Raw genomic sequence first — 26,210 nt, 5'->3', positions numbered from 1 at the left:
GTGACATGGTATCGCAGCTCTCCCCAGCCAAAGTTGACTTTTTAGTCCTGCCACAGAATCTCACCCAAGAACCATCCTTGTTTCTCGATTGAGACCATCAAGATCCAACCAAACCGTAGAGCCAATCCCACCCAGAAGCCTAGCCCCAATTCCTGAGGTCTGTCCTTCCCTGAGGCCCAACCCTTCCCCAACAACGTATTTCTAATTATAGACCCATCCCTGAACCAGTGCATATCCCAATCTGCTTCTAGACATCTCCCCACCAGAAGACCCATTCCACACCCTTTCCATCTATGCTAAGAGACCCATCCCCACACAAAGGCCCATCCCTACCCTGAGGTCCATTTCCACTCTGAGGTCTATTCTCGCCCTATGGCCCGAACCTGCACCGAGACTCATCCTTGCTCAAAGGCCCGTACCTGGTCATGACAAAGGTCTGAACTAGCAACTATGCACACTACTGGCTCATCTTAACTTTCCAATGAGATTCATTCTCACGGCATTGTTATTTTGGATAACCATAACAGAAAAGATATAATTATTTAGCTTTCTTTGTTTTGCCAAGACAAATAATACCATACCTCCAAAATGTACATTATGAGGATATTAAAAGTAGTCTCGGTTGCCTGTATGACCCATCAATCCTTACTGACTTTTAATATCCTTATCATGCACAGTTGAGGGTACATTATCCTTTATATGACATGCCCTCTGCCATATTATCCATGGACTAGCCCCACCTCCAATGATAGTAGATCCTGCCAGGCAGATCCCTCTCCCTCCCAATTGCTGCTGTTTGGATATCCTGTCCATGCTGCTCTTCTAGGATGCCCCCTGAGTCTTTGGGCCTAATTCACAGATGCGTTTTATAATGGCAAAGCCCCCAATGGAACACGCTCTGTGAATAAGGGCCTTCATGTTTTAACCCTACTGTGCATTTATTGGCTCCTAATGGCATATTCCTCCAAGATCTAGGTGTTATTGGGGACATGAGGATGCACTTGAATGCCACAGTTACCTTGTGATTTTGACTGAGGATTTAGGCAGAGATTACTGCTAATCATGCTTTTTTTTTTTTTAAATGACAGAATCAGCTTTTCTCCAATATGAAGAATGCTGAACGGGAGCGGATGGGCGCTTATGGACTGGACTGCAATGCCACGCTGCCAGCAGACTGGAAACACCAGGGGCCACCACTGAACCAGAAAGATCGTGGTAAGCATGCTGTGCCACTTACTGGCAAGTTCACCATGATTAGGTAGCCTCCAAATTAAACCATTTGCTTATTCTGAAACTACAAGGAAAAGTCAGATCGGCAGGATAAAAATATGTTTCACTATAAAACCTTACATTTTATAATTCGACTCTACCCCTGGTGAGCCCCTCACTTCACCCATCTGATCCCCATGTTCCTGTTACTTGTTGTTTTGCCTTGTTTAGCGCTTCTATGCCTCCAGGGCCTGTGTTCATGTGCTTTATAAATAAATAAAATAAAATAAATAGATACAAGTTGTTAATACCCTTGGACAATTGGAGTGTGAATATTTAGTACATAAAGGCATTGCTGCAGACATTAGGCCTCATTACGAGGCTGGCGGTAGCCGTGCCTGTAGTACAGGCACCGCTGCCCCGTATTCATTTTTTTCCAGCGCCCACAAAAGGGCAATTACTGGATCATTACGACCTTGCCAGACCCGGTAATTGCCCTTTTCTGGCCACCAGAAAACATTCTTCACCATTCTTCCCCATTCCCATTGAGCCCCAGGGGGCTCAATGGGAATGGGGAGGGTGGCAGCACCGGTACCGTTAATAACGTTGCCGGTGCTACCGTCATGTTCCGCTCGCGGGTGCAGGTACGACCACCAGGTCAGACCTGGGGGCTGCAAAGGCACCCGCGAGAAGAACTCGTAGTTTGCCAGTACGGTAACGGCAAGCTTACCGGTACTGTTGTTTCTGTACTGGCAAACTCGTAATGAGGCCCATTGTCTACTTGCGGTTCACAAGTGGGCTTCCCAACACGTCAGCCCAGCCTTTCATCCTATGTACCCAATCCGTTGGGTTCTACCAATTCTGCTACAAACCTATGACAAACCTGGGTATTGTGTGACACATTTGTCCTGCCAAACATTTTCTGCCAAACATTTTAATAAAGTGTACATCATGCCACAGTGTGTAGCGAGTGCTTTTGCTAGCCTGTGTTTTTGTCGCATTTTTTGCACACCGGGGTTAATATTAAGTCAAAATGCTTAAGGAACACTCACAATTTAAAAGCACAACTCCAGAATGACCTCATCACTTGTGAATGGCTTTCTTCACAGGGGCCTGAAACAGAGAGGTTTAGATGAGGTGGACCAGGGATGTTGGTTTCAGTTAACACAAAATAACCTTTTTGTATCATATACCGGCCTGTAAATATGTGTAGGGAACGGCTTGCCCACGTATGTCTGTTTTCAGATTATTGTAAAAGCAAGACTGTTGGCAGAGTACAACATAGATGGGGCAGGGCTGACATACCTGAAAATAGAGGCATGTTCAGACCTGCTAGCTCCATGAGAGGGCACCAGGGCTGCAGCAACACAGTTGCATGTCTGGCTCACCTATCATGTTGGGCAGTCTCCTGATTTCTATATACTGCAGCAGGCTCGGACTGCCCTGTAGGGCCATACGGCAATGCCCGAAGTGCAAGCCCATGAGTCTCGCGTGGGGCAGTTTTTTTCCCCAGAGTGTGCCACTGTTTTGGCCAGAGTGGGCTAGTTACATGTGTTACTGCACTAGTTTTAGCCAATAGTACTAAGCAATTATGCTTTCAAAAGCACTATTTGCAGCACATTTAACAAACATTCACCCTTGCACAGTACTCAGTCTGGTCCGAAAAGAAATTACTTGTAATTTACGAGTGTGGGCCACTTTTTCATTGGTGCCTGTCCCAATTGTTTGTCCCAGTCCGACCCTGTATTGCAGGCATATTTACTGCTTTGGGCGAGTTTTCTTTTTCCAAGTCTCTTGCTTAACCTCCTGAGTAGAGTAGTTTATGACTTCAAAGCTTTTGCATTGTACCACCCTCACTGTTGTGACCTAAGCCCTAGGCTGGATGAGCTGTGTGTGTATGTGTGGAGTGGAGCTTGGAATGTTATGAGGGGTCTGGAACCTGGGTGTCAGCCAGGCTCCAGGAATGACGGTTAGGGAAGGAAAGAGAGAGAGCCTAACAGGAAAGATGCATTTAACCTGCTCTCATTAGTTACCTTCCACTCTGTACCTGCAACATTAAAACAAGCTTTCCTTTTATACTTGGCTCTCGACTGGTTCCTGCATGTTGGATGATTATTCTTGCCAGCACAGATAATACACTGACAGAACTGCATTATTGGTTTCAATGGAAGGTACCAAAAGCTGCAGTGTTTAAAGCTGCACAATGCAATGTAGCAAAGAGGCAAAAATAAAAACATGCTTCTCAATCATTTGCAATCAATGGGCCCGTTTCTCAAGGGGTGCTAAACTGGCAGAGTTAGGGGAGAGGCTGGGTGTAGTACTCTAGGTATTGTAAGTAAGGATTTTGGTAGAATGGAATGGAGGGTGTAGAATCTAGAAGGTGGAAGGTAGGGAGTGTTCTGTGAAAGGCGGTTAGAAAGGAGTTGGAGAGAGGGGGAATGCATTAGTGATGTGGGGCCTGTTATTGCTGGCTTCTAGCTACTAATCATAAATAAAGGTGCAACTACATCCTTCTTGAAGAGCGTGACTCCCTTACTTCAAATGCAGCCGCCCCTCCTCCCCGGGACACGTTTAGATCCCTGATGCGCCAATGCAAGTTAGTAAAGCAGTATTGAACGATGCCCCATCAGGTGTGCTTCACCCTCTGGTATCAACACCTGTCTCTGCCCCAGATGTCTACCCCAAACTCTAGGCACTAAAATGCATGTTAGGCAAATGTAAACCGAGGAGTAATGCCCACCTTCTGTTCATCATCACAAGAAACCGGGGTCAGAGAAACAAAAGGCACATTCTCTGAAGAAGAAAGATGTGGAAAATTGCAGCACTATGGCCCTCTCACCTTCCCCTGGTAACCATGCAGTTTTTGTAATGTGGGCTCTCTCAAAAGAGATTTCAGTATCCAATCATAATAAGGTGCACTAACAACGCCTAGTGAATGTACAATTAATATGCAATAAAAGTGTAATAACCATTTACCAATGAGTAATTCATTAAACAAAATGTGTAGCAATAGTACAATACTTCTTATATGAGTACTAATTATTGAATACGTACACATCCCGAAAGTCTTTTGAGACATTGTTTGCAGAATGAGTGAGTCAAACTTGTCAAATAGGAAATGTCACTTTGTTGTACCTACTGCAAACTGTTTCGACCCTAATGGTCTCATTTCACTTTCTGTTAAATTTTCTATGGTCCCCAAGTGCGAAAAGTGCCAGTGACACTAAATGTGTGCCATACAGAGCTATGCGTCATACACGTGAAGAGGGGATCATTTTGCCCTGGTGCAATTGCCTAACATTCCCTCTTTAACACTGGCGAATCACTCATTCTATACGAAATGACCCAAGACTCAGTAGTGATGCGCACCATAAAAAAGAGTACGCTATTACGTATGAATGACTAACGTCTACTACAGCTTTTCTTAATTAGATTCTCTTTGCTGCATATTAATTATACGTTCATGAATGCATTGTTAGCGCACCTTCCTGGGATTTCCACTAGAGTCGTTGATGGCATCGCGTGTAGGCCTGCGTTGGATAGGCCAGCAGTTGGCGGGATTGGCTATGATTCATTAATGACCTCCTCTGATCAATTTTAAAAAAGAACCCAATGGCATTGGAATGCCACAAGGCAGAAAAAGTTACTTTTCTCCTAAATGTCCTTGCTAAGTGTGTTCTTTTACCAGTTCCAGTGTAACTTATCTCAGAGAGTAGTTTCAGAATTGTTGCGAGCCTTATTCACCAAAGAGCCCTACTATGTCACAGTGCAAAGCTTAATGCTAAGATAAAGGGAACACTGAATGATGGCGAAAAGACCATGTCCATTGGTTATGACCCTCATACTGTTTCAGGTCAACTCCTTTCCTGCTTTCTACCATTTCAAAAATTAAACGTATGATGTGCTTCCCTTGTCGTGTTCTACAGGTGGAAGCAGGATCGACAGGCGGTACAGCTACAGCAACAGTCTTGGAAAATATTACACCAAAGGTAACCAAAATCATCCCATGATTGACTATGGCATACTTAACTGTGGGTCCAATGGCGAAAAAGATTTTATGAGAGAAGTTACAAATTAAATCGCTAACACTAATGCCCAAATATAAAGTGCCTGGCTGTACTATCAGTCACAACTCAACTATTTATTATGCGTTGTTGTACATATATAACAGCTAAGCGATATCAAAAGGACTGTCTGTTTGCGTTGTGCCTCTTGCGAGTGTAGTGGCGTGTTGACATGCTAATTCCCTTCGTGACTTTGTGAGACCTGACACTGTCGCTATGCTTTCTCCAGCATTTGCTTTTTCGTAATAGCTGTGAGCCGATAGGGCTTAGACCTCTTTCAGAATGCTTTGGGTTCTATGAGATCTAAATTCAGACGAGCAGCCCCCATGACGTCCGATTTAAACTTGTATTAATGACAGGGTCATCTGCAGACATTTATATTGCAGTTCCCCCATCTTCAGGAGAGTCTCAATGTATTTTAAGTGTACGATCTTCCTTCAAAAGGAGCCCTTGTGGTCTATATTGATCATTATAGGTAGCAATACCTCACTTCATCAATGATGCTCAAATAACCTGTGAGCAGGATGGTTTTAGCATGGTTACCAGACATTTCGTCGAAAAAAAAAGGTTGACAGGACAAATGGTCGACACCATTTGGTCGAAAACCAAATGGTCAAAAAAATGTTTTTTTGTATTTTCCCTTTTTTTTTTTTTTTTGGGAGGGTCTCCTCCCAACCCCCTTTTTTTCTAAAAAACCCTTTTTTTCCCTAAACAAAAACCTACAAAATATACATATAAATAAAAAAAAAATTCAACCATTTGGTTTTCGACCAAATGGTGTCGACCATTTGTCCCATCGACCATTTTTTTCGCGAAATGTCCAGACACCTTTTAGCACACACAAGCGCCCATTGCCCAGCGACTGTTTCTGGCCTTGAGCTAAGCCATGCATGCAAAACCTCTCATGGATCGGTAATCTGTGGGAACGCCCCTCCCCTGCTCTCACTGATCCAGACCAGGGCATCCTTTCTCTCCCCAACCCATATTCCCTTCCTATTACCCTGCAGTGCTCTGTTGCTTCCCAGCGGTGTTTACGCTATATAAAATCCAATTCATAAATCCACTTATTATTCTATTAACGAGATACGTTTTGAAGAGACACCTTCAAACTATCATCTTTAGGAAAATCTATAAACGTGAAACACAACAATACAAAGGTTGCAACCCATACAAATTCAAATAACATACAAAAAGAAATTCATACCATTCAACTCTTTCTCTTTTAAATATGCCGCTATAATACTCCTATCTCCTACTCATCTCACTTTTCTGGCTCTCTATCAACCCCCTGATCCTCTGAACTCTTTCTTCCCTGATCTGACCCTTCTCCTTGAGTCACTTCATAGCCCACTGCAGCCTCTTAACCTCTCCCATCTGGCCACTCCCTTCACAACCAGCCTACCCACTCTGGTGGGTAGCAAAAAAGGCGAACCCAAGTTTTCTAAAGCTCTAAGGGTTATTGTCTTTCTAATTCACTCTCCTCCTCTGACCTCTCCATTGATCTCTCTCACTCTAATCACTGCATCGTTCACTTTAACATCTCGGTCAATCCACCTTCTACTCCTCATCTCCCCTCTTCAATGACTAAGAGGAAATTCTTACAGGACTATCTTTCCCCTTACCTTGATGATGGGAGGACATATCTCCTGTCTCTTCCCCTATTCATGCCTCTTCCATTGACTGTGCTTTCTCTGACTTTCACTATGTACTTATGATTCCATTTTACCAACACTACCTTGCTCTCTCGCACAGGGCTCGCAATCTTGGGGTCCTATTTGATAGCAACCTACAGTCTAAACAATGAATTACTACTGCTGCCTCTGCTGCTTGTTTTAACCTCCTCAATATCTGAAAATCCATCCTTTTCTTAATAAACACTCACAAAAACGTGAATCTTCCACTCTCTCAGTGCTCAGTAGGGGCAAGGCTACTCCTTGGCCGTCCTCTCTACTGTCTCCACTCTTTCCTCCTTCTAAACAAGTTCCTCAATTTTGCTACCTACATTCTCTACAACCTACCCAGTTCTTCCCCCACTTCTATCTACAACATGCTGGTTGGCTCTTCTTGCACTACCACTCACCTTCTAAGGTACTTCTCCTATTCAGCTATCACTGACCTTGCTCCTCAGTACCTGTCTGATTGTATCTCAGTTTACTCACCATATCATTCACTCTGATTTTCCCCTGCACTCAGCCTCACTGTCCCTTTGCCCTTGCTGTGCCTCCTCTTGCTTCCGCTCTTTCTGCCCACTGCCCATAACATTCAAAGCCAGCCAAACTGGGGATCTCTTCAAAGCTTGGATTCAACTTCACTTCCTTGCTAAAGAGGGAGCTCTGCCTGCCCTCTCCCCCATCCTCCCTAACGGACACCACCATTGCCTCCAGTGATGCTTAATAATGTCGTTTTGTATATTTCAATAGTACTCTTTAGTTTGAAGCTCTTGCCTCCTTAGGTTAAAGTTGACTTTGTAAGACACCTGTTTTCTTATATACACCTCGGCCACGTGTTAACCTGTTATTGTAGGTAATTTGTGATAGAAATGTACATCAATATAGCAGGACAAGGGTGCAGGTGTTGTGCTCCCTAGCTCACAGGGGGCTCTTTGCTGCTGGCTTCCTTTTCCTCGGCATTGGCATGCAACCCACAGCTCAAAAGGGACTCTGACTCACCTGCAGGGTGAAGCCTGCGGGACAAGGGCACAGGTGTTTGGTGTCCGTGGGGCAAAGGGGGGATGATTGTCATGACTTGTGGAGCTGTGTCATATGTACTGTAGGAAGGGACCACTGGCCAGAGTACCTTCCAGGTGAGAGGGCGCATCGCTGGGGAGGGGCCAGTTGAACCGATTGGAACTGAACTGTTACCTGTCTACTGCTTTCCGTTGATTATTCTCCAAAGATTTGCTTTGCTTTTGCATCAATCCGGTATAGCAGCAGTACCGGTTCCCATTGCAGAGGGTGGTTTACCCTCCGTTCTGCTATGCAGCTCCTTTCATGCTTGGCCAGCCAAAGCGTAAAATATTGACATTGAAACAGAAAATATTGGTGCCGCTTTCGTCATCAGGCACCGCTATTGAGTCCGGCAGCACTAATGTGCACCGCCATAGCCCCAACAAGCTTACTGGTGAATCTTACAAACTTATCAAGGAGATAAATCAGTTCCTTGGAAGTGACGTGATCCTCATGGGTAATAAAGCCAAAGCCATTAACAATCAATTACAGGCTAATTCATGCAGTAATGACATTGTAGACTGTACAAGAGCGCTCGCCTACAGTCGAGCGAGCTGCAGCCGAGAGGTCACAGCAGTAGAGAACTACAACACCCACAGTGCCATGCTCGAGGACTCATCTCATCAGAGCACGGAGGGATTAGAAGGCCTTGAGCAGATGCCCACTGCCTAATTTCAAAGAACTCCATCGAAAATGCCATTGCGTCAAAATGCACTGACGGTCTCGATATTGCTAAAGTGGCAAAATCCGTCACACCAAGCCCTGATGTGGTTGAAAATACTGTACCACAGAATGCAGTGACTTGCCCCCACCCCCGTCAAAAGGAAAGCAGGGGCTGGGGCCGCTGACACCCAGGCTTAGCACCTCATCACTATTACCATCAACAGCTAGCAGAGATGAGGGAAGGGGGACATATTTTGACAACAAGCTACAGTGTGTGCTAACTCCCCCCTGTGCTTCTGCCGCCCGTGGAATGCCCACAATTACCACCATCATTGATGGAACAGATGAGGGACCACCAACGGAATGCAAATGCGGCCTCATATTATCAGAATTGACCGTCCTAAAGAAGCTACTTCTGCTTATCTTAGAAGACAGAGGAAGTGAAGGAATTGTGGTGGAGAGCCAACCCATTAGGTAGGGCTGCTCAAGGTTCTGGCAGCCAACAGTGGACAAAGCCAAGAGTGGCTTGGTGCCCCACCCAAAACCGCCTAATACCATGGGGTAAACTACAGGCCATAATAATGTCCAGCTTGAAGAGGGGTTCCTTACACCAGCCAATCCGGGCACCTGCACGCAACAATTACATTTTCAGAATAAAATTGTTCAACCATCAAAGCAGACATACACAGGAAGGCAGACCTGGGACCAGAACTATATGTACAGGCGGCAAGCAAAGTGGAGGGGCTGTCTCTGATGAACACAAACCAGTCCCCCTTGTAACTAACCACTGGGATCCCGGATTGCAGTCTGGACAAGGGATGGAACCTGGAAATATGAGAGGGAGATATAAAGGGTGGGGCTATTATTTGTGCATGAAGCACCCAAAGTCAGCACTGCACATCCAGAAACCCAGGAATCTTTAATAAACAAGTACACCTATTGGTTCAGAGTGGTATATGGTTGCTCACCCCTAATTCGAGATGATATCACAAACTGCAAAAGACTATCTCATGATGGGGGTGTGCCTTCGACACCATAAGCATTGACCTAAAGGAAAAAAGAGTGGCAAACAGAATTGTGGGTATCGGAATGAGAGACACACCACATGGCAGCACGATTGTAATTAGTGCCTGGGATCTAGGATACTATATCCATTGCTCTCTGGATCTAATACACTTCTATTGGGGAAAAGAGTCTGGGGTATCATTAAGGGATGGGTAAAGCCTGCCCACTGGGCCAATTGATTAGAACTAACTGAGTCAGAGCCAGTGGACGTTAGTAAAGGCCCCGGGGCAGTAGATACAGCTTTCATACCGTCAAGAAAGTTCATGGCAACTTGAGCTACTGTGATTGTTTAAATGTTGTGTGTTATGTTGTACTTTGATGGCCGAATACAGTTTATTAATTGATTGATTGACATCCCTGTTCTTCAAATAAATACAATGCAAAATAAATGAAATACAAATATTTATTTGAGTCTAAATTTCCCTCCTAATCCGAATTAAGCAATCTGCTATTGCAACCCTTGCGCCTAAAGTTTCTTTTTAATCAGTAGTAAAGCTAATAAATCTTTGTTATTCTTCTAAAATTATGGGCATGCTGAAATGTTACAGATGACTACACTGCAAATGGTATAAATAATGTAAATGGCAAGGCAACGACAATGAGTCCTGGCAATGTCATAGTGGCTTCTCTGTTTCAGTAGGACTCAATATGTTTTATATCATAGGGACATTTTTAACTCATTCGCCCTCCTTCCGAGGTTGGTGGTAGTCATGGCGCTATTTGCGCCATGACTGCCACCAATAACGGGTCCGGCACCGGTATAGTTCAATGGGGACTTACCGGTGTAGTCCGACCTTTGCGGGACCGGTAAGTCCCCATTGAAAATGCCCTTCCCCATTCCCAATTGAGCGCCCACACGGCTCAATGGGAATGGGGAGGGTGCTAATAACGGGCTCGCGACTTGCGAGCCTGTTATTAGCGCCCTGGTCCCTTAACGGGTCCAGTCCAGAATGGCTAGTCAGACCTGCCATTCCTGGTGGGACCCGCTGAGGGACCTTGTAGTAGGGTGGTAAGAGATTACCGGCACCGGTCTCCTTACCGGTGCCTGGTATCCCATACCGCCCACCGTGGAATGACCACCCATTGTGCTCATAAAGTCAGGAAATCTGATTGCTTTGATACTAATGTACAGGTGTACTTTGGTGTACTTTACCTCCTGGTGTGCATAGCTTGTTTGTGGTCTTCATCACTCCTATGTTGTCATTTTTCAATGTACACAATTATTTAGTTTAACCAGTAACAGAAACCTTTAATGTATTCTCCAAAAAGTACTTTTTTCAAAGCTTTCCCCTACTTTTAGCTGCTTATTAATACATTTCTCTTGACTAAGTTATCATTGTATGTTGCCTTCTACAGACTACATTAAGGATGAGGCCCTCAGCACCAGTGAATGCTCTTTGAACAGTGAAAACCCCTACGCTACCATCAAGGACTTGCCTATGCTCATGGCCAAGCCATCGGAGGGAAGCTACATGGAGATGAAGTCCCCTGTGAGGCGGGAGATGTCCTATGCCGAGATCGGCCTCTTCAATCACCCCATGAAAAGCCCAAAGGAGCATAAAGAAGAAGAAGGTATTGCATCGAGCTGGAGCCGGTTGGGAATGTCTAGAAAGAGCGAGAGATGAGTGAATGGATAAAAACAGAATGAGTATGCGGTAACTAATTGCTCATACCAGTCAACAAGCAAGAATATGCTGCTTAACCTAGGGCTCCGGGTACTCCCACTCCTTGGCACAGTCTGTGCATGTGGTGTCCAGTTTTTGTTTTAATTGTGAAACATTGTATAGCGCCTTTTCACAAAATACTAAAATAATAATAGGAGCAAATTGCATATTCAAATCAGAATACAATCAAATCGAACATACAGGCAAGTTACTTATTAAAATCAGATGAAATAAGGTAATTGGTGCGGGGACCCGATGACTGAGGAACCACATCATAGAAGAATCCAGGAGCCAGGAGGCAGGTTAAGGATTTATTCAGTAGCCTGCTCTTAACATGGGAGCCGAACCGTCCAGCGGAAAGGCAACCCTCCATCTGCAGGTCCCCGGAGCACGAAGGACAAGCCGGCAGCCACGAGCCCGCAGGGAGGCCCACACACACCTTGCCCCTTAACTAAACAAGCACAATACATAGTCTCTGAACTTGACAGGCAGGCGCCGGATCTGTGCACCAACTCTTTCCTGCTCGACCTCCAGTTCACTGCTCTTTTGCAGGTCAGTTCCAACCTGCCTTTCCGATGATGATCCTTCCTCGGATCCTATCCCTTTCCCCTCTGCATCATTTGCACTCTCATCCACAACACTCTCACTCTCAACCGAGGTGTCCCCAAAACATCTCTCACCTCCCTCCTGAGACCCCACAGCAACAACTCCATCCTCACTAGGCAACTCCTGTGAAACGGTTCCATGTGATAATATCGCCGCAAAAATATCGCCATACAAAAATTTCGCCATATTTTTGCGGCGATATTACCCCATGGAACCTGCGGGGGACACCCCCGCAACCCCCATATATTTTAAAAGGGAGCGGGGGACACCCCCGCAACCCCCCCATCCATTTACCCCATAAATTATCCCCACCAAAAATATCGCCTATGGCCGTTCCCGACGACCATATGTACGGCGATATTTTTGGTGGCGATAATCTTACCCGATACCTGTAAAACCTCTTTGTGCACTACACCTCTGCACTCTCGCTCCGCTTAATGACACCTCACCAACTGACTTATGCTCCATTTCGTGTTATCCTCCAACACCACAACTGTACCTAGAACCCTGCAAACCCACCTAGGTGCAGACAGATATGGGACTTCAGCACCTCTCACCTTCGGGTTCTAAGGAACAAAATCGCCAGCCACCAATTGTGAATTACACACTCTCCTCTTACTGTCATACAATTTCTTATACCTCTCCTGGCATTTTTCTGCTCTATTAACGCACTGTTCTGTTAACCTTAACTGGACCTGAGGTCCCCAGCCATTCCAGGGTCAGCTCATCAATCGGCCTCCTGCCCCTCAATGCCACAAAAGGTGCAATACCCGTAGTAGAATGTGGTGTGGTCCTGTAGGCCCAGAGCGTATCCTGGACCAAACACACCACACCCAAATTTGACATTTTGGCGAATTGGAGCGTCCCTTTCACTACTGTGTTGAAACGCTCCACCATGCCGTTCTGAAGTGGACATTACAATGCTGTGGTCTCATGACGAACCGCTGCTCCTCTCAAATAGTCAGCTACCACATTAGACTTGAACTGCACTCCATTGTCCGTAAACACTGAAAGAAACCCTTCAACCCTGAAAATGGTATCCAGGAATTCCACCACTGACCTGGCAGTAATGTCATCTGACCACCCCCTACATGGCCACTTGGAGTGATAATCCATAAGCACAAACATGTATCTTTTCCCTTGATAGGACCAATTATATCCAGCACTATCCTCTCACAAGGCTTAGCTGCAAATCTCACAGGGCACAATGGAGGTTCTGTCATCACATGTGACTTATCACTGGGCGCGCAAGGCATACCATTTTTTTCCAAAACCTCCACTTCAGCATCCTTGTTGGGCCACCAATACGTTTCTCTCACCCTTTTTTGTCATATTCCTTCCTAAATGCCCTATGTGGGCAATTTCTAAAATTACACTTCTCATACCTTTTGGAGGAACTACCTTCTCCCCTCTGCACAAAATCTCACCATCCATCCACAACTCACCTTTGACTTGTTCAAACTGAGCACATACCGCAACCATCCGCTCCGGCCAACCATCCTTCAATGACTGACAGGTCTTCGTCATCTCTTCATCTGCTTAATTCTCTATGCGTCATTTAGCCAAATCCAAAACCTTATTCTGGACAAAGACCGCAATCATGGACCAACCTTCATGACAAATCTGCTCCCCCCAACAATCTGCCACAACATTATTCGAGCCAGGAACATAGACAATTGAAAAATGTTACTCTTGGAGAGCCAGAGCCCAACGGTCAATCCTCGGGGATCCTCGCAGTGCATGAACCAAGGGTTTGTGATCGGACATCAAAACGAAAGGCACTCCCCACAAAAAAATCTGAAGTGGTTGACTGCCCAAAAACACCCCTGTGATTCCCTCTCTACAGTTCAATAATTATTCTCCGTGCCTTGTGAGGCCCTAGATGCAAATGCTATTGTGCATTCCTTGCCTTCCTGAATCTGAATAAGGGCAGCTCCTAGGCCCACCGCACTGGCATCTGTCATTAGAATAGTTTTACAACACAGATTAAACATGCTGAGAGGGGGAGCACTGGCAATACTACCTTTGATGCATGAGAATGCCCTCTGACCCTCCATGCCTCACACAAACTTGTCATTTATTTTCAAAAGTTCCCTCAGGGGGCCACAAATGGTTGCAAATACATTTACAAAATTTGACTAATACTCTGCTAGTCCCAAAAATGCCCTCAATTTTGGGAGCGGGAGCTTTCAGCACTGCCTCCATCAAATCAACTTTAGGCCTGATGCCTTGGCAATCAATAACATATCCTAGATACGACACTTCCGTCATGTTGAATTTACACTTTTCTTTCTTGACTGTGAGACCAGCTCGATCCAAAATCTTCCAAACTTTGCACACATACTCGTGATGACGTACTGGGCCAGAAGCAAATATCAAAATATCATCTTGAAAACACTTTACACATAGGGCAGCTCCCCAAACAGCTTTTCCATGACTTGAAAAACAGCCACTGTGGATTCCAACCCAAAAGGCATCCTTTTAAACCTGTAAGCTCGAAAAAGGCGTAACAAATGAGATTAAAGACCTTGAATTCGGATGCAACACATTCTGGTGATACACGCTAGACAAATCAATCATGGAGAAATACATGGCACCACACAACAGTGTAATCATTTCTTGCACCTTCGGTAGAGGATGACGGTCTACTCAAATGTTTTTGTTGAGTGAGCTGAAGTCCACATACATTCTGATATTGCTATCCCCCTTTTTTATAATAACCACAGGGGACACCCACTCAGCAGCTTCAATAGGTACAATGAGATCATTCAACTCCAATTTTTTGAGCTCATCCTTAAGTTTCTCCCTTAGCAACAAAGGATCAGGACGCACTTTGCGCACAACAGGTTTTGCTCCCCTTTTCAGAATTATTTTGTGGCTGAACCCCTTCAGTCAACCAAGACGGTCAGCATCATGAAAGCGACTACTCCAACCATTCCCTACAAACATGACTGGTTGCAAAGCCTTGGGATTGAGAACCATATTTAGCTCCTCCTGATGCCATTAGCTTAGTAGCGGTACGCCCTTGTTTGCCAAAACTGCTCTGGTTATTCTATCCTTAAAGGCAATCTCAACAGATTTTGACCCCAGTATGTGAATATGTGAGCCCCCATATCATTTAGTACATAAATCAGGAGGATCTAATTATTCTACAGTAATGCCAAGTGTATGCATAACATCCACCCCCACAACCGTGTATTTGGAGCCTGAGTCGGCCATCATTCTTATCTCATATCCATCGACCTTTACTTCACACCAAGGAGCATCTACAGCCTAACCAGCCATGCTAGCAATAAGGAAATCATTCACACCCTCAAGGATCAAGTTCTCTTCTTCCTCAATGCATCGCACGCCTCCCCTGCATCTGCATACTTTCGCTAAGTGCCCCTTCTTGTTACACTTGGCACATGTTGCCCACTTGGCAGGACAATGCGGGCTGGTAGAAATGTGGTCTCCCTGGCCACTGGTGTAGAGTCCTAATGTCTAACTTGGGTGCCTGTGCCCGGGAAGCCTGATGGGGACCCCTCGCAACCAGGTTAGGTGGGGAAGGCTGAACCTTCACTTTCTTCACTGACTTGCTTCCAACATTGTTCACAACTCCACCAGAGGCGTTCAAGGTCATGGAGTACGGCGAAGATTGCTCAGTCAGTTTAGCCATGGTGATGGCCTGTTCTAGGGAAAGATCTCTCACCATTAGGAGCCTCTCTTGTAGTTTTCTATCTACGGTGCACCTCACAATCTGGTCGCGCACCAGGCTGTAAGTAAGTGCTCCAAATTCACAATTTTTGGATAGCCTTCTCAGGGAAGCCACAAACACATTCACTTTCTTCCCTTGCTGCTGTGAGGTGAGAAAAACAGATGCTGCTCCATTACGACATTGATGCAAGGACCAAATTGAGCAAGTAGAGCACGTTCGCTGCCCGTCACCTATAGGAATCACTGGTAATGTTTCATAAATTCTTTGCCCTGCCACTCCCCAGCAGTTGAGAAGAATGGCTTGCTTTCTCTCCGGATAAAATCCTTGTCCACCAATCACAATTAACTAGACGTCAAAAATGTTCTTCCATTGGACCCACACAATGGATTGTTCAGCAGATGTAGATTGAAAAACGCTTGTATTGTTGCCTCTATTCTTTTGCAACCACTAGGTGTGACTGCCCACTTTACAAATAAAAACAAAAAAACACTTCTTCAGCACAGCAGTCGCTGCTATCCTTGACAATCTCCTTGACAAGCCGAGTACACAAGTTGAGATACTGGACGGTGCACACAGCCCGATACTAGACTTGGCTGGTAATGCAAACGCTCGAAAACGCTCTCTACTCAAATATGCTTATTTAAAGCGGTACATAAATGGGAATTGGCACTGCAAACGCTCTATTCTCCAATGTGCTTAATGAAAGCGGTACACAAATGGGAATTAAGTGTTCCTTACTCGCGAGCTGTAGTTGTACCCGTGGCCGGTAGTTGGCAGCAAGTCCCCGCAGTTACAGCCGCCACCGCCAGCTGAAGCAGTATGTTGCGGGCACCCAATGACTGAGAAACAACAACATAGAAGAATCCAGAAGCCAGGAGGTAGGTTAAGGATGTATTCAGTAGCCTAGCTGTTCCCAACATGGGAGCCGCACTTTGCAGTGGAAAGGCATTCCAGAGGCATGCCTCTGCGCGACTCACTGCACGAGAGACAAGCCAGCAGCCACAAGCCCACAGGGAGGCCCGTGGCTGAAACAACAGGACTGTTCCCGTACAATAATGTCATGAAAGCATTGCATCAAGTAATCAAGAAAATTATTGAAGAGCTTGGTATAAAGCTTCTGAAGCAAATTTTCTACTCACAGGTATCTTCCTACTTACAGCTGTACTCTCCTCCCCCGCCCCCATTCCAGTCTTGTTTTCATCCTGCCCACTCCACTGAAACTGCTCTCTTAGACGTTTCAAACTCAATTTCCTCTGCACAGCACAATAAACGTCCTTCAATCTGCAGCCATTGATACTGTAGACCATCCCACCCTGCTTTCCTCTCTGGGCATCTCTGGCTCTGTCCAGTCCTGGTTTCAATCTTATATCACCGGCGCTCCTAATCAGTGTCCTGGGCTAGCAGTCTCTCCTCTCCTCGCCCTCTTCTCTACGGTGTGCCTTAAGGGTCCAATACTATTACTCTCTCTTCACTTCTCTTGTCTTTTAACCAATCCTGTCATTTCTGTACAGATAACTCACATTTTCTTTTCATTTTCCAAATTCACAGACTCCCTTCACTTCCAAGTCTCTGCGTGTCTTTTCGCCATCCAATCCTGGATGTCATCCCATTTCCTCCACCTTAACCTGTCTAAAATAGAGGTACTCTTTTTTTCCTCCATCTTCTCCCCCTCCACTTTCCGTCCTTCTCTTTCCTTTCCTCGCTCACAGCCCTCCTTCTCTTCCTCAACCTGTAATCTAGAAGTCTTATTTGACTCCTCTCATTACGCTTACTGCATGCAACTGCCATCTTCTTCTCTTTACATTCGTCGAGATCATCCCTTTCTGTCATTTTATGCCTCCAAACTCCTTATTTCTCCCTTAATTTTCTCCACGCTTAATTACTGTTCGGCCCTCCTAATTGGTCTCCCCAAATCCCGATTTACCCCTCTTCGCTCCATTTACAACTTTGGTGTGAATGTGTGTGGCTTGACAAGAAACAAGTATGTAAGATTTTCTTTGTGATTAATACTGGCACTTTAGCACTTGTGCACTTTTTATGAAATTGTGTCTATATGAATTTATGATTAGAAGAGAGACCTCAGCATCTTTGAGTGTGTACCCCGGTGGTTGTCGGCCTTTTTTTGGTGGTGCACCCATAATTAATATGTGTAAACTAGGTGACGCCCACCTGCCTTCATGTGATACCAATTTCTTGTCCCATGGTTCATGTTCTTGACCCCAGGTTCAGTGAGTTACGGGTTCCTACCATCTCTTATTGCTCACTCATAACACAAGCATACATACACATATTTAAATAATAAATAAATGAGCATACACACACACACACATTTACACTTCATGCACACAGCAAACACTTTCATTCACACAAGCATACATCAATCACTCACTCATAACAAGCATATACGCATCCATACACATATTTAAATATAAAAATACATGAACATAAACAAGCGTACCTTCTGCCGCGGGTCTTTCCTCCCCAGCGCTTCAGCCCCTGCTATCATGAACAGGAATCAGGAAGCTTCGTGCAGGGGCCTGAGCGTGGGTGAGCAGATACCCCACTTCAGCCTGCTCTGTCTGTGTGTGCGAGAAGGCACAGGAGCGCCCCCTCACACATACAGACATGCAGTTCCCCAGCCAGCATTTCCAATAAGCTATGCAAGGCTGGGGAAGCAAACACCCCAGCCTTGCATGGCTCATTGAATTTGTGCAGCTGGGGAACTAAACGGGAAACTTTGTTTCCCTTTGACAGTTCAGAGCGCTCCCTCAGCTGAAAAAAACAGCTGAGGGAGCGCTCAGTGTTATACTGGGCTGGCTCCTCCATAATGAGCGAGAGGGTGCCAAGATCTGGTGGGTCGACACCCTCTCGCCCATTATGGACGAGCCGCCCCTGCCTAAACATCCTTGTGCTTCCTCATGCTTTGACTCCTTCGCCCTACTTGACCCCTTTGACTATAATTCTATCCCTCTTGCTGTTTGCTCTTCTTCTATCCATCACATTTTCTTTCCCACCTGTCTGACTCCTAAACATTGACCTGTACATTCTGCCATTTCTTTTTCATTTTATGTATACCATTTTCTTATGTATATTCAGCGCTTTGTCGAAAGCGCTCCATAAATTCCAATAAATTCCATGTTAATCCCAGAGCATATCAGCCGTATCGGTACCAGTTCTGAAAATCCACAAAAATAGAAGACACAGGCTCTAGGCTTACGAGTTCCATCCTCATTGCTCTAACACCTGCCTGTGAGCATCCAGGGAATGCTAAAGCTTTTAGCACCCGTTGATGTACGGGTAGGATGCCCAAAAACATGAGGAAGGGATCAAACACAGAAAAAAACGTGTAGGGCAGGAAGACGGAGGACGCACCTTCCCGGGTGAGACACACTGACATCAGGCAACTGGTGATATGGTAAGAAGTTGCATCCTTCAGTGAGGGCAAGGAGTCGTCAGCATGGCCTGATGGACAAGCACAGGAGATTCAGCAGAAGCAAGCTGGGGCAGAGTGGGACACAGGCTGACCAGGGGAAAGTGGGCCGGTGATAGGCCAAAGAGTTAACCAGCAGTGGAGGCGGCAGCCATTGAGGAAGTTGCCTGCAGCTCTGCCAAAAATGAGTGAATTTCCAGACATTTTCAGAGATTGGTGCCCAGAATTCTTCCATTTTGAATTACTGATCTGGAGGCAGCATTCTCACGACCCTCCTCTTCAATGAACGGCTCCTCCCTAACACTTAGGTGCACACACCGTCCACTCCCCATCCAACCTAAGACTGGGTGATCTGCTCCCCACTGTTTCCTCCCCTGATTGCTTGTAGATCCATTGCTACCAAACTGCCGACCCTCCTCCTCCCCTGGTTGCTCCCCTCTCCCTTGTGTCTCTGCTTCCCCCACCATATTCTTCCATCTATGATTGTAAAATGTTCCATTAGCTAGGTGCCCCCTCGATAAACAGCATCACAATAATACAAAGATTCTAAAAAGGCTGCCAATATAATACACTACCACTGACAGAGTAAAGGAAGACATGAAACGTTTTATTTAGAGACATGGCCCTAATAGATTTGCTCGCTCGGAGATTCCAACTGTCACACATGTGTGATCTTAGCAATTAATTAGACAAGCCATAGTTGTCATAACCCAACCATTTGCCAAAGAAATCTTTCAGAAGTTTAAAAAAAAATGCATCTTAACAGCAAAGAAAAAAGACTTTCTGATTTAACTGGTAAAGTATGGCCAGATTTTCAAGGAGCCACTGCCCTACGTTTCTGGCAGGGGTTTTAAGGCCAATTTTGTGATCATTATCAATTTGATCACTCATGAAAGTTTCTTAAAAAGAGGTGCAAGGCAACAAATGTGTGCTTTGCGTTGAACTATCAATTTGCATAGCAGTGGGGCAACGGCATCTCATGACGCCCCTGCGCATGTCATCTTTGCATCGCATCTGCATGTATATGTGCTGCACTGAACACTACAGGGGGAAAGGCGGTGTTCCGGGTTGATGTTGCAGTAGAGGTTCTAACCAATTCCAACCTTGAAATTCATCTCAGAGGCAGTACTTGGGTGTTTGAGTTATGGGAGATATTCTTTGAAAGGGGAGAAAAGCTTTCATCTGCATGACACTGTATTGTCATTATATCAAATACTCGTTGTTTTCCGCTGGCTTCCAGCTGGCTCCGTCTGCTAAATGCTGGCCTGCATTGTCAACGCAGTTGCAACTTTTTCTGCCATCACGTCTTTCCCCACCAAAATCTATGCACCAACAAGACTTTGTCACTGGCGCGCAGAAAGCTGCAGCACACCAGCAACCGACTGCCCTCCCTCACTGGCCGCACAATAGCTGAACGAAAATCGCGCTCTCTGCATGGGTAAAATATGGATATCACAAAACGATAACGCAAAAAGAAAGACAAAAGAAGGACTTAGGTTTACAATACATCAAGACAAACAGAAGCCAAAGCTGAATGAAAGACCGGGAAGGCACTGGGGAAGTTGAAGTGGGAAACTTTGCAAAGGGCAGGACCCTAATAAACTAAATGTGATGACTCATTGCCATAGCTAAACTGTAGCCATTTTTTAGATGCTTAAACTAGGCTCGTGAATGTTTGTCAGCACACCTTATTTTTAACAAGAGGTCAAATGATTTGTCAGTGTATTGAACTTGTATTGGTAAGGGTGCTAGGGAGAAAAAACAACGCTGACACAAAAGGTTGAAATTTAACATGCAGAAAATAACTATCTATCTAATAGTGATGCATATGTATTTACTCGTTTACTGCAATTTTTAGATGTCAACATAAAGCATGTTATGTGTTCAATGCCTCCTAGAATGACTGTGCTGTTCCTTATCTGACCTCTAGTCTCTTTTTCTGCCTGCAGAGTTGTGCACTGGGGGAGCAGAGGGGATCGCCAGCAGTACCTGTTCCAACCCCAACCTCCCGCCCAACCACTATGACTCGCCCAAGAACAGCCACATTCCCAGCCACTATGACATGCCTCCAGTGCGGCACTACCCGCCTTCTCCACGGGCCAAGCGGCAAGACCGGTGAAACCCAAAGCGCACTTATGCCATCTTTAATTCCTTTGGCCTTCTCTGGGGCAGCAGGACTGGAGAATCCCAGCTGAACATTTGCCACTCTTGGGAAGGAAAAGGCCGGTAGCTGGCCTATCCTGGGTAAAGCATGTACCTTTACTGGCGACCTATTGGGGGGAGCCAGAGCGCAGGAGAGCAATGTGCCTGGCCTGCTCATCCACCGCTCTGATCGATGCGAGAAGCACCACCCCTTTGCAAGGCGGATGTTGCAGTATCCTCCCTCCTGATATGCGGTTGAACATGCAGCCACGCGACTCAAACCTGGACGCATTCTGAACAAGCGCCTCTTCCTTTGCAAACAGGAAATGACAAAGAACTTGAAATCAGAAGAAAAGAGGAAACCTCTTTTGCAGTGCTACTAAAACAGGTGTCCAGCTGTCTCCTTGATAGTGATGGGAAAACAAGCTCTTTTCCAACAGTGACTTGGCATTGGTTGGAGGTTTACATTTACTCTACTTCCCAAGAATTTCAACGTGCAGACTTTTCTCTTTTTCCAGACACAAGAGTCGCATAAAAACCTGCACAAAGGAAACAATAGGATAGGCTGATCTGCCGGGCCTCAGTCATTCTGGTATGATGGACTCATTGTGCTGAAATTGTAGAAAGGGGCTGTTTTTTTTATTTTTACTTGTACAGATTCTCCTTGCCCTTTCTGCGGACCTAGGTAAGTCAGCTCACTCCATTGGCTCGTGTTACTAATTACTGCTGACGGTCTTGGACTTGAACAGCAGTCGAGGGTTTGGCGAAGACGACTTGAGTTGGGCCACGGAAACGAAGATCATGGCTAAGTGATAAAGCCATGGATATGGATTCAGAAGTAAATCTGGATTCCGAACAATGTCATCTTCAGTAAATAATCAGCTGGACATTTGAAGCGGAGAAGCCGCTGAATATGCCGTATAATTCTGAGTAAATCATTTGATTCTGGGTGACGGGAAATCACACCAAAACTCAGAGGCACTTAGTCCACATGTTGTAGGGTGATGCCACGGTCGGACAGGCCTAAACGACAACAGGGCAATGCCAAAGTAAAGGCCCAGCCTGATAGTGTGGGCCAGTTTTATTGTAAAAAACTGGGCCAGTTTCTTTGGTCGGAAAGGGTCAGTTTGATGAGCTACTCAACTTTGCAGCTAGTAGTTATCGACTAGTGTTACTGAATATTCTTTCAAATGCACAGTTTGCAACACATTTTACCAGAAAACGAACCCTTGGGTATTACACAGTCTGTCGCAAAAGGAACGTGTTCCCATTTGCGACTGTGGCCCACTTTTTAATTGGTATCTAAACCGGTTTCATGCACAGGTCGGACTGTGGGTGTGGGGCTGGTTCAGAAGAGGGGAGCTAGGAGAACATGAATGCCAGGGGTCTTGATGAAATGACGAAGAAGGCATGGAATACCATATTGAGCACTTTAGTCTTTGCTGGTCCCCTTTTAGTGTGTGCCCTACTTTCTTCGGATTAAAAGGCTATTTTTCCAGAGGATTGGGTGGCTGGATGATCAATCGTAATCTTCAATTCCCCGTTGGCTGTAAAAGGACCTACACTGTCAGCAGATGCACTCAGATGGCATTAGTCGACATTAGACAAGAGGTAATCACTTGTCCCATCACCTGACAAGTCCCGCCCCTCGTGCAAACTTGCACAGACTAGTTGTGTAGCACTTAGTGCCATATTTTTGAGCATCGGACATATTTTCTCTGTGCAGTAAGTGGAGAAGTTTGTGGTATGTTATCTTGAGTGCTACATTTCCTGACCTAGCAGTGGATATAGCAGAGCGCCGTCATCACTGCTCTTAGTGAGACAGGTACGTACACAAGAGAAGGGCTGCTGCCTCCACTGAGGCTGCTCATGGCTACAAAAGCTGCGTAGTCACAAATACATTTACATCTTGAAAAGTTCATATGTTAAAACAGGAAAAAAGGAGGTCAAATAAAACATGGTCCTAAAACTAAGCTGCCTTTACTCCCATTGCTGAAGCCTCGCTCGGAAGATAAAGCCAGCGGCAACTATTCCAGACAGGCATCTTTGACTAAAGATGGGAACTTGATGTAAATAGCATGTACTATTCTGCCTGTACATTGAAATAAAAATGCATGTTGCAAATGAAATATGCTAAAATATGACTTAAATATTCCATATCTTTGTCTTGTCATTTCCATTGCTTTGTTTTACTTGATCGGGCAGGTCTAGAGCGAGCTTGAAGCTCGCGTACTGAAAGAGCAAGATCCCATTTCACATACTTGCCAACCCTACCGATTTAGGCAGTAGGCTACAACATTTTAAGCAGTCCTACCGCCTACAGATTTGGGCGACAGATCCTACTGGCACGTAATATGTGTGGTTCTAAGGCAGGCTGCTTGAAACTGGGCCCAGGGCAAAGCGTGCAACACATGAGTCTGTGCGGTGGGTGGGCAAGTGATTACTTTGAGTGATGGGCTCAGACCAATCCACTGACCTGACAGCTACGTGACTCTGCCATGCGCTCTTGCCGGGACAGGCCTTAGGTGAACCACAAGTGAAGGCAAGTTGCAGAGCATACCACCATCACACAGGCATCTGCCTATGAGACTGCGGAGGCTATCATTCTCCATGTCGTTCAGTGTTCAACTTGAACTGCAGAAATACATATGTACTGCCCAGGTTGCTGCTGCAGAGCAGTGGCAAACGTTGCCTAGCAGCTGTGTGTGATAACAGTCTGTAATTGAATTCAGTGTTTACTTACCTTTCAAAATTATACATTTTAAACATTTGAACGTCTTTCCATGCTGTGCTGTTTGATGGCTTGTGTATTTTAGAATGCTCCAGTGGTGCCAACAATGTATGTTTTGTATTTTCCTGTGATGTCATTGTTATGGTATGCATTATTTTTGAAACTTGAAAAATCCTACATCTTTTTGGTCATAGAATTTTGGCAAGTATGCATTTCACATCATTTGAACTGCATTTATTGGTATTACCCAAATTGACCTTTTACAATTGACCTTTTGCACAATTGACCTAATTATAGTGGTCCTAATTGACATTCTGCACAATTGACCTTTATATTATTTTATTTATTTTATATATGTATTGGGTTGGTTTTGTATTATAAATAATATAAGGGTATTGGGTAGGGAGTTGCAGGGGTTTTAGGATTGGGTGGGGGGTTCCCCCGCATATATTTCCTAATTGACCTTCTAAATTAGGTCAATTCTCCCATGGTCAATTGTGAAAGGTCAATTAGTATACAACCCATTTATTTGGTGGGTTGTCAGCCATAGGGAAGTTGGTTCACAAAGGTCATGTCTCGGAGAGTGAATGTCCCAAATAACAGGCGCACCTAAAGGTAGGTTGAGAGGTAGGAATCATATTTCAATACATTAAGGACATTAGGAAAGGCTGTCGGAAGTGACTACTTGTCTGGGCGTGTGCAGTGCGGCTTGACGGCGACGGCACTAGGTGCTTTCCTCTATCTTTCCTGTGATTTTTGAAGCAGTGCAGCGTAGCGTGAGAGGGAGACGAGACGTAGTCATGAGAAGGGAGACATTCCGTAGAGAGTAATGCTAGGAGCTGCCTGAAAACAGCTGGCCTAGTGTGGCAGTCTTGGTTCTTTTTGTATTTTTCTCATCTCCAAGCTCCCTGCTCCCTTGCTACTGGTCTGCATACCCGGTCCTGTCCTGTACTTTTGTTCCCTCAAACACTGAGCCCCCAAACCCCTCTGCCATGCCGTGATGAGTGATTAACTGTTAGTGAAAGACATGCGTAGGGCTCTTTTTGCTGGGAGAAACACGACCCTGAGGCTATGCCCGTGTCCATTGAGGCTGTGACTGAGGCTGGGGCTGAGATAGAGTGAGTGGCCCGTGCCTGGGCGGAGTGCTGCTCGGAGTGTTCCTGATGTCCCTGGTGGCTCCGTGGCGCAGTTGTGTGTTTCTTCTGTTCCTGTGATATTTGTCACTGTGCTGATGATCGACATTTTTCCAGCCTGCTGTTCATTTTGGAGCCTCTTTTCACGCACCTGAAGTAAAATATCACCACAAGTGTAAAGCGGTAAACTTTGTATATTTGCTTTTGGAAACTATTATACCACACTATTCTGAAGACTCGCGTGTGCTGAACGGTTCCCATACGACACACGCTAGGTGGCTTTATTGTTAAAAGATGCTGGGGACTTTACTACCGTCACTACCTGTTACAACTTTATCACAACCCATTACTCTGCAGCTGGTTGAGCCTTGCTGTGTGACGCTGATTCACTGCTTAACCTAGCTATTACCTCTCTTTGAGAGTGTTATAATTACATCCAACAGGCCTTCATAATGCCGTTCAAGCTCCGAAGTCGAGCGAACACATATAACTCACAGAAAAATGCACCGTATAAGAAAGCCCAAGCTGCTACTGCCACTCGTTCTAAAGGCCATAAGCCAGATATGCAAAGGACAAGCTCCCCATGTCAGCTAGCAATTAAGAGAGGTGGAGCTGGTACTATTACTTCGTTTTTTTTCAGTGGCAATCCATACTATACTTAAGTAAGGAAATACCACAAGCTGATCTTATGAGTGTAGGGCCTGGTTAAGGAACCCACACCTATTGTTCCGATAAATGTAATGGATCCTTCTACGGCATCTTTTGATCATAACAATTCTCTGTTGGCTCTTTGCTACACATTACGGAACACCCTTGGAACGGAAATCTGTCTGGAAACAGCTATGCGGATATTGCCAAACCTTGTGCCCCCCCCTTCTACTGTACTCGAAGTTGTACAAACAGAGCCTGCACACTATGTTAACCTAAGTGGTAACAAGTGGGTTGCCAAGTGGTCTGTAGTGGGTCATACTGCTGGATCTGTATTTCATTTCTACTGAAAGAAAGAGGAGATTTCACTCGAACATTTTTCAGAGAGCTTAAAACCTCATCTACAGCGTGGAGCGCAGCGCGGGAAACAAG

The 26,210-nt window shown here is 45.4% G+C and overlaps 1 protein-coding gene across 2 annotated transcripts in view; it reads left to right on the top strand.

Moving 5' to 3' along the window:
- Positions 1 to 23,423, top strand: part of PEAR1 (platelet endothelial aggregation receptor 1) — a 390,559-nt gene extending 367,136 nt beyond the window's left edge. For both annotated transcript variants that reach the window (XM_069604561.1, XM_069604559.1), the window contains exons 21-24: positions 1,089 to 1,215; positions 5,136 to 5,198; positions 11,084 to 11,299; positions 21,074 to 23,423. In XM_069604561.1, the coding sequence (XP_069460662.1) occupies positions 1,089 to 1,215; positions 5,136 to 5,198; positions 11,084 to 11,299; positions 21,074 to 21,243 (576 nt within the window). In that variant the 3' untranslated portion in view covers positions 21,244 to 23,423. The remainder of the gene's footprint in view (positions 1 to 1,088; positions 1,216 to 5,135; positions 5,199 to 11,083; positions 11,300 to 21,073) is intronic.
- The last annotated feature ends 2,787 nt before the right edge of the window (positions 23,424 to 26,210 follow it).

The sequence above is a fragment of the Ambystoma mexicanum genome, chromosome 1p (genome assembly GCF_040938575.1).
Source record: "Ambystoma mexicanum isolate Mex_15411 chromosome 1p, UKY_AmexF1_1, whole genome shotgun sequence".
Taxonomy (NCBI): domain Eukaryota; kingdom Metazoa; phylum Chordata; class Amphibia; order Caudata; family Ambystomatidae; genus Ambystoma; species Ambystoma mexicanum.
This window is presented reverse-complemented; position numbering and strand designations above follow the sequence as displayed.